General features: G+C 40.9%; 1 protein-coding gene across 1 annotated transcript; it reads right to left on the bottom strand.

Annotated features, from left to right (window-relative positions):
* Positions 1 to 612: 612 nt before the first annotated feature.
* LOC140790099 (uncharacterized) lies at positions 613 to 2,088 on the bottom strand. Its single transcript, XM_073140026.1, has one exon. The coding sequence runs from the start codon at positions 2,006 to 2,008 to the stop codon at positions 830 to 832; it is 1,179 nt and encodes a 392-aa protein (XP_072996127.1). The 5' UTR covers positions 2,009 to 2,088; the 3' UTR covers positions 613 to 829.
* Between the last annotated feature and the right edge of the window lie 7,400 nt (positions 2,089 to 9,488).

Genomic DNA, 9,488 nt, shown 5'->3' with positions numbered 1-9,488 from the left:
ATCATCCCTTACTTTTAAATTGTTTAGAAAAAAAAGGATTGTAACTAGTCAAATTATCTACTAAACCCAGAGGTGCTCGCATGAATCCAAAGAAACATTGCAAATGAAATGGTCATCAACTAACAAGGAAAAGCCAGCATTAGATGATAGAATTTTCCCTCATTAAAGAACATAATCTAATCAATCGCAAAGTGAACCTTAGTAATCATAGTAACATACAATAAAATATAAACATAATATCATCAATTCAATTCCATGATATAATTATAAATAATTTCATTTTCAATCCATCAGTGGCAGGTGTAATTGTTATAGAGAAAAAATAAAAATAAAAAGACCAATAAAATTTCCTGACATATTGCATATGCACATAATCAATCCTATTTAAGAATATGAAAATGCGTTTGATACCTAGCAACAATACCCAAACATATATTCAGGACTGCTAGAATTAGCACAACAAACGTAAAGAATAAATTCAGCTTCGCACAAAATATGAGAAGTCAACACTAACTGATGTTACCACTACATCAACACTAACTCTGCAATGCATGCGTTGATTTACCACATTTACTGGACCATAATTGGGTCAATTTCAAACTGCACAAGCTATTGGCAAATGCCCGCAATTCTTTCCTTTAAGCAGAGAACTAAATGGAGGTCCCAGAGACTCCAAAATTAACAACATTTATGCTCCTGAACAACGTCAAGGATCAGGTTAAGTACTTGAGTTTGAGCCAAAAGAAAAGCAATAAATTTCTCAAGCAGCAGAAGTATCGATGGGATACTAGAATTTGAGCTTTCCAGCTCAACAATTGCTGCTTTCTTATTATTTGTGCGGCTTAAATTGCATCTCCACAAACTCTATATTTCCTTGATAAGCCTCATTGACCTCAGGAAATTTCTCCCCGTACGGGAGAACGTAGCGATCTTGGAACTCCTTCTCCGTCATCATCAGCACCGTGTGCACAGGTGTTTTCCATTGTGACGACAAGTTATTCAAAGCTAAAACATTTAGAACCGCGCACCGGGGAATTATCCTCTTCTCTAGACTAAGGGAGATAAGCTTGGGCCGCCGCAACAAAGACAACGGATCCCACTGTAATTTCTTCATGAAGAACTCCATTGCATTCTTGATCTTCTCATCTGATGCAAGCATACAGAAGGGATGCCGACTGAATGCCAAAAGGGTATCCTTCTCCGACCACCCAAAACTACGGTATATCGATAGCTTCCTCTGCCACGTAGAAGTGGTTAGCCCCGACATCGCATTGATCCCGAGGATAAACGTCGTCGACCATGGATTGATCCCCAACTCCTTGAGCTTTTCCACGGTATGAGCGAACCTATCTGAATTCTGTGTCATAACTCGTGGGTAAGCCGTCGCCAATTGGACGATGTTTTTCGCGGGGAGGCCGTGCGACTTCAAAGTTTCCACATTTGGCAGCATCATTTTCTCCAGTTTGTACCGGAGGAGGCGGGAGGAGCCGCGGATGGCGGTGATGACGTGCTCTTTGGATCCGAGAATCTTCTGGAGTATTTCAAAGTTGGGGATCAAGCGATTCGCGAGGCTGATGCGGAGGAGGTTGGGATCAGCGGAGATGAGGTTGACGAGGTCGTCCTGGGAGTAGCCGTAGTCGAGCAAGAAGTCAAGCTTGGGGCGGATGGTTGCGTCGGGGTCGGCGAGGAGGAGGTTCGGGTGCTTGTGGAAGACAGCGGCCATTTGGGACCGGGAGAAGTTGTAGGAGCGTAAGAGGGCGAGGACGGAGTCGGTCCTGGAGGTGGAGGAGGGTTTGAGGCGGATGTGGGAGGCGGCGGAGACGGCATCGGGGATGGGGAGGCCGCAGGCTGTGGTTAGGTAGGAGACAGTGAAGGATGCATCGTCGTCGGTGTCGGTGTCGGCGTCGGAGGAGGTGATGGTTGATTCGTGGAGGAAGCGGAGGAGAACGGACGAAGGTGAGAGCTGCGGAGTAATCCGGAGAGGGTTTCTCCGGAGAAGATGAAGCATTCTCTCTTCGAGGAAGGAAAGAGTAGAAGAGAGAAAAGAGGGAAGTGGCAGATCACAGACGGTAAAACCCTAGAGAGGACGCGCCCGCTTTAAATTTTGCAATTGTTAAAAAAAATCCTTGACGGAACCAGTGAATTGACTAAATTGCCCTCCACTTATAATAACAAAATAGTTAAGTGGTTTAGCTAATATTAAATATATTTTTAATTCTTTCATTACCCTCTGTCCTAATCTCATTTCTCCCAAAATTCCTTTAAATTATCATATTTTATATGAATTAATTCTAACCGGATAAATAACTAATTTCATACTACTTAAATATTTTTCAGACTCTGAACCCCCTTATTTGAGACCCCAGGGACCTTACTAGCGATGAGTGATGGTTGATCAATGAACGTGAAGGATACGTGCATTAGGTCTTATGATCGAAAGTGAGTAACCTTATCCCCTAGCCGCATTTCTCAAATTAGGATATATTATATATTATGTACATACATGTTTTGGCCTTCAGTATGATTATATGACTTTATCTGGAGATGATTTTAGTCAAGCATATTTTATCATGCATTTGATTAGGCTGATCTGAGATATGAGTACATTAGTGATATATAGAGATGATTGAAGATGATTATATTATTATAATTTTATACCGAGATGATCTCTAGCATGAGTGTGCATGTGATAGACTAGCAAGAGTATGCATGTGTTAGATACATGGTTGGAGTCTACATTACATCATTTTTCTCTTGGCTTCTTTACCACCTAAATTCCTAAGTTGCATAATCTGTTGCAGTACTAGATATATGCATATGATCTATCATGTATAGGAAATCATAAAAATACTTGTGTATATGATAATATGGCTGGAATGGTATCTGGTTCGAACTGGTACTAGACACTCTTAGTGTGTGGCATAGTATAGTGATGACTGATAGTTGTACTCTTAGTGTCTGACAGGGTACAACTATCATTGATATACCCTTAGCGTATGGCAGGGTATGATTTATCTCCAGAGATACTCTTAGCGTATGATAGGGTATGCTCTAAGCTTGTGGTATGATGAGTATCGAGTTTAGGGCCGAGTACCGTAGTCTAGCATGGTGAATGATATTCAGAGTTGAGACGGATGATTGTGATAGTGAGAGATATGTGGATTATATCTAGCTCTAACATATACGATTATCTAGTGGTTGACATGCATCATGCATCATCATTGATGTGACTAGTATCATTGGATCATGATTGTTATACATGGTATGTTGTTATATATGGTGATGTTATATTATAATTTTATCATGAGATATATTTTTGGTTGAGGATATAATATGCTCATTCATGATAATTGATTTCATTTATATATATGTCATTTATGATACATATATGCATGCTCATACATGGCATTATGCTTTTTTCTAATTCATATTATCTAGTATGTAATTTACTCTCTGTTTGGCATCACTGATTTGGGGTAAGGTCTATTCACTGAGCCTTTTGCTCATGACTCTCTTTATTCTTTTCTAACCCCTTAAATATGTGATATGTGATAACGACTTTAGATATCTTGAGAAGATATTTTAGAGCGATGATGATATGAGCTATAGATGCGAGACAGTATAGATGATAGTTTATACAGAAAATGAGTTGTACTAGAATTTGATATTTGTACTCGTTTATATTAGACGATGATTTGTATAATATAGGTTGAATCATAGTGTACTCTTGTATTAATTATTTTAGTTGTATCTTGATGATACAATTTGGACATCGATGATATCTCGAGCATGGAAACACTTTACAGGTGTCTTTTATTCTTGTTTAAGTGTTTATTTCATAGAAAAATAAGTTTTCTGTATGTCGCGTTAGAACGCGAATGGAGTGCGTTCGAACGCGTTTGTGAACGCCTGCATTAGATTCGCAAAAATAGAGAACGCAAAATGTGCGTTCGAACGCAGATGGAGTATGTTCGAATGCGCTTGTGAACGCCTGCATCAGGTTCGGAAATATAGAGAACGCAAAATGTGCGTTCGAATGCGATCGGGCGCGTTCGAACGCGATTGGCGAAAATCTACTATTTTAGGATTAATAATTGCCAATTTTGAATTGTTTGGTATCTAAAGGTATGGATGGCAACTATGGAATCATTATTGAATGAATTAACTTTTGCCCTTGTCTCTTTCATCTTCTTCTCTCTCGTTCTCTTATTCTCCGGCGACGCTGCTTCTAGCCTCTCTGACCACCAGCCAATCACCCTAATCCCTTAGGGGCGGCCCACTCCTCTCCCTTCTTCCAATCTATCTATCACTTTGCCCTAACCGTTCCATCATCCGTAACCCTTCCACCTCCACTTACTCACCGGTGCCACCCCATTATCGTCGGTCCATCATCCTCCACCATCATCAAGGATCTCGTGCCTCCATCCACAAATCCAAAGACGGATACCCAGACATTCATCTACTAATCAGACAATATGTTGAGATCCCACCGTCAGATTTGCCTAAAATGGATTTATTGGAAAGTTCTTTCCGAGAGCTACAACATATCAAAATTTCATATCAATCCGACGGCTATATATTTCGAGATCTATTTTTAAAGTTCCATGTCAGATATTGTCTAGATCTAAAAATTGAGATAGATCTAACTTTCACCTAAATGAGAGATTGTGTCACTTGATGGTTTGTCGTAGCCTGTGTGGGTTCTGTCAGATTATATAGTAGTCTAGTGTATATTATCATGGACCAGGATATTCATATATTAACATGTTTATTTAGTTAATAGTGTGATTTATTTGGTAATGGATTTTGTGAGCATGAATATGTTAGGAGGTTATATTTAATGATGTCATGATTATATGTGCATAAGAGTGCATCTATGCATGACGGGCTCCGGCTGACCTATCGCATGCGTCGCGCGTGCCGTGTGGGCTCGTGGGCGTGCACGTGCTTATGCTGGGCGGGGGCATTATAATTTCCGTCGTGGCCAGCGTCGTTGGTGACATGGGCTGGCTGTGCTGTGTTAGGAGAACGACCATCAAGGCTTAGATTGCCATCTCGATCCTTTTGGAGCTCTCTTTCGATGATTCTCTCAACGAGTCAACAAACTCTATCAGTGCCTTCACCTACGCGGGTGGCTCATCGTTGGCGGTTGCCGGCGGTGATAGAGGCATTAGGGAAACTCTCATAAGAACGAAGGTGAGTTCATAACCGTCCATGGTCACTCCTTCCTCATTCGTCTTGGATTGCGTGTTAATCATCGTCTAAGAAACGTCGACACTAATACCAATTTGATACGAACCGGCTTGACCTGATTCTAATCAATTTTTGGACAGAAATTTATACAGAACTTGTAAGAAAGTTCTCGATAGATGTGGTCATTGGATCGATATGAAATGTTGACAGATTGTAGCCCTAGAAATGATCTTTCTAATGAATCTAATTTACCGTAGATTGGATGGCTAGATTATAAGATTATTTTAGAAAAGTGAATAAAGGTCGGAGAGTTAGCTTAGATACTAATGTTACGAACCAGATATGGATCGATTCAGATGTAAAAAAATTATAAAAATTTATGGTGGTAGTCTCATGAGTTAGAATTCTAGTGGCTCTAATCTCACCTAAATTGGAGGTCTGGATGAAAAGATATAAATAAAATAGTAGAAGAAAGTTGAAATAGGGTAAAATGATAAATATCTGACGTTGTGGCAGTCATTGAGGGTGGTGGACGGCTAAGGGTGGTAGTAGTCGACCATATAGTAGGGTGGCTACTAGCGGAAGGTGGTGGCTAGGGTTTGAGTGCTAGAAAGAGTTCTATGGTTACGATCAATTCCCATGAAGATAAAGACGATCTTACGGCTATGATAAAAATAGTAAATACGATAATAAGAAAATAACTAAATTTAATTAATTCCCAATGCTTGGATACTTGGATGAATAAACTAAGATGCCCAGCTCCTCTATATATATACGTCAAGTACAATGAATCCTACTCAGACTTAGCGCTATAGGCTTATATGACTCGAACTAGGACTTACCGTAGAGGCCTATATGTCTTAATTAAACTTGTCTTTGTGGCCTACATGATTTAATTGAACTTGCCTTGTTGATTTACATAACTTAATTAGACTTGCCTTAAGGGCTTACATAAGCATAAATCAATTAAAAGATAAATAGGCTCGATCGATCGAGCCAAATATCCTCATGATGCAATCCAGTCTGATCTAGTTCGCATTAGCTGTGGCGTTTGCATTCGCGAAGTCCTGCCAAGACTCGAATGGTCAAGTCCAGTTAGTCGACTTGTACCACCTAATCGCCACACCCTCCAAGTCAAATAATGCTAGTTGAACCTTCTAGTGGTCTGGCGTGCGATGGTACGTGAAAAATTATTCCGCTAGAAAGGTCTAGCTCAACAAATCTCTCCTAAAGAATAGTAAGAAATCAAGCTTGACTATCTAAGCTTCGATCCTAAAATGTGGCTTGTCATTGCGGGCCAAGTGACTGATAGGTTCTGAACTAAAGATAGGCTACGCAACGATTTCTTCAAGATATGAATGTATTACAGGAATCAGTCTGCATGACTATGGGAAAATATTCGTCAAATATTATTCGGTAGTCGGAAAATTATGAAACTAATTGGGTTAGATCCATAGATTCCTGATCTACAACATTCTTATTTATGCCCTTCATAGCTTCGAACTATAGCAGCGACGAAAATACAGAAAAATGTGGGTGATGGTGGTGGTGACGGGTGGAGTGGATGTTAGGGTTATGGATGGGTATGGAGATGAAGGTGGATAGTGGATGTGATTAAGAGATATATACGAAGGGAACGAATTGGACGAAATCCCAAAAAAGAGGGAGGCTCGATAGTCGAGGGAGATTAGAAGTTAGGAGAAATCTTGCCAACGGTAGAGGTGGAAGGTTGGTGAAGAGGGATGAGGGAGAAGTCTAGAGAGAAGATAGGAGGCAAGAAATCAATAGTCCAATTGCATAATGAATTTGGCTGCCATCCATATATATATAGAGGCTAGCCAACAAGTCCTAAAATAATATGAAACCATAAATCTAGAGGATTCCCGTCGATCGCATTCGAACGCGCCCGATCACGTTCGAACGCACCAAAAGACGTTCTTTGTATATGCGAACGTGCCCGATTGTGGGGAAATATTCGTCAAATATTCTCTAGTAGTTATAAAATTATGAAACCAATTGGGTTAGATTCTTAACTTCCTGATCTACAACTTTTATATTTATGCCCTTCATAAATTCGAACTATAGCAAGGACAAAAATATGGAATAACGTGGGTGATGGTAGTGGTGACGAGTGGAGTGGATGTTAGAGTTATGGATGGGTATGGAGATAAGATTGTGGATGTGATTTAGGGATATAGACAAAGAGAACAAAGTAGTCAAGATTCCAAAGAAGAGTGGTGGCTCGATAGTCGAGGGAGATTAGAAGTTAGGAGAAACCTTGCCAATGGTAGAAGTGGAAGGATGGTGAAGAGCGAGGAGGGAGAAGTCTAGAGAGAAGATAGGAGGCAAGAAATCAATAATCCAATAGCAGTCTTATCCCTAACAAACCAACTAAACCAGTCACCACCACTATTACCCACATTATTTCATATTTTCGTTCTAGTTGTAGTTTGAATCTGTAAAGGGCATAAATACAAAAGTTGTAGATCAAAAGGTTACGGATCTATTTTGTAATTTTCTGATTACCAGAGAATATCTTACTCATATTTTAACACGGTTGGACAGACTGCTTCATGCTATAAATTCAGATATTAAAGGAATTGTTCCGTAACCAACCTTTTAGTACAAGAACCCATCAAAGTGGTATCAGAGCAGGCGAACCTCAGACCCTCCATTAATGGTTGAAACAAGGAAGATGACATCAATAAGGAGACCTATGGAGAGCACACCGACTAGGGAGGACTCAATCCACGATGACTCTATCCATGAGGCCGATTTCTTTGGAGCAACCACGGCAGGACCAAGTCAACCAACGTTTATGGGTGCAAATATGGATGAACTTAGGGGCAAGTTTCAAACATTGTTGCATAGACTTGACAACATGCAAAAGGATCACAATGAATTTAAGGAATATGTCGTGAACCAATTGGGTTCGTTATCTCCTCGACGACGATCGGAGTTTCAAGAAGGACCAGCGGTGGGCCTCATCGAATTGATACCCCACAGGTCTAGGTGCGTCATATGAGTGTCAATGATCCCCTCTTACCTATGCCTACACATCATCCTCCACCTCCGATACAAAACCCAAGATTGGCGGTGGTGGAACTCGAGAGGCGTGCGGCACCGGTGCGCTTCGTCGATAAGGAGGATTGGCACTATGGGGATGAGGTTGATGCCTATAAAGATGGTGATGGACGTGCTCGAGGATTTAGAGAGGGTGATCAACCTACACAAAAGTTTAGACCTGAACCAAAGATCTTTCGCGAACTCAACAACACTATTCGGGGGAGAACCGCCGCTTGGACTTTCCAAAATTCTAGATCATGGATTAGGTGTTTCAAGTTTAACAATATTTTGATTGTCAAGGTACAGTGGAAGATGCAAAAGTCCAGATGGCAAGCTTTCACCTCCAAGGAACGGCATTGCATTGGTATAAATCAATTATTCATGGTGGAGGAATTATTAGATGGGCTAATTTTTGTAGGAGGATTACACACAGATTTGGGACAGCAGCATATGAAGATTTTACTGCCACATTAAGCAAGATGGTTCAGAAGACGACCGTATTGAAGTACCAAGCAGAATTTGAAAGAGTTAGTAGTCGTTGTGAGCCACCTTGGCCCGAACCGACATTAATGAGCACATTCATTTTAGGGCTGCGGGATGAGATTCAGGCATATCTTCATGCTCTTTATCCTACTACTCTTGAGAAATTCTTTGAGAAGGCCGTCAGGATGGAGCAAAAGCATAAGGCTGTAAAGATGGCACCGAAAACAAATTAGGGCAACCGAGATGGGTGGTTTGTACTTAGAACACCGGCTGGAAATTCTGCGGGTTCAAAATTAGTGGCTGCAAGCACTAGACCACGACCACCTTTGAGACCTTCTTCTGATGTTAGAGGAGGCACAAGACCCCCTGTTCGAACTCTCACCCCTACCCAGATGGACGAGCGAAGAGCGAATGACCTTTGCTTTCGATGCGATGAACGTTTAACCCCCGATCATCAGTGTTCTAAACTGATCGGGAGTGTGATGCTCATTGACGGTCTTGAGGAGGATGATGAGGTTGTTGATGATGGTGAGTGTCTAGAGGAGGTCCATGAGGAGGCCGTTGTGAAGGGTGCTAAGGAAGATATCTAAGCTAAAATTTTGATGCATGCATATTCGGGTACTTCTACGCTAAGGACGTTACGAGTTGACAGACTCGTTAGAAAGTATTGTGTGCACATCCTCATTGATTCAAGTAGTACACACAACTTTTTAAATGAGAGGTTAGTGAGGAGATTGGGTTTGGAT

Source organism: Typha latifolia, chromosome 6 (assembly GCF_019914945.1).
Source record: "Typha latifolia isolate L0001 chromosome 6, TyphaL0001v2, whole genome shotgun sequence".
Classification (NCBI taxonomy): Eukaryota; Viridiplantae; Streptophyta; class Magnoliopsida; order Poales; family Typhaceae; genus Typha; species Typha latifolia.
The sequence above is the reverse complement of the archived record's forward strand: the minus strand, read 5'-3'. Positions and strand labels throughout refer to the sequence as shown.

Coding starts and splice junctions, on each gene's coding strand:
- LOC140790099 (XM_073140026.1), bottom strand. CDS start 2,008: ATGCTTCATCTTCTCCGGAGAAACCCTCTCCGGATTACTCCGCAGCTC.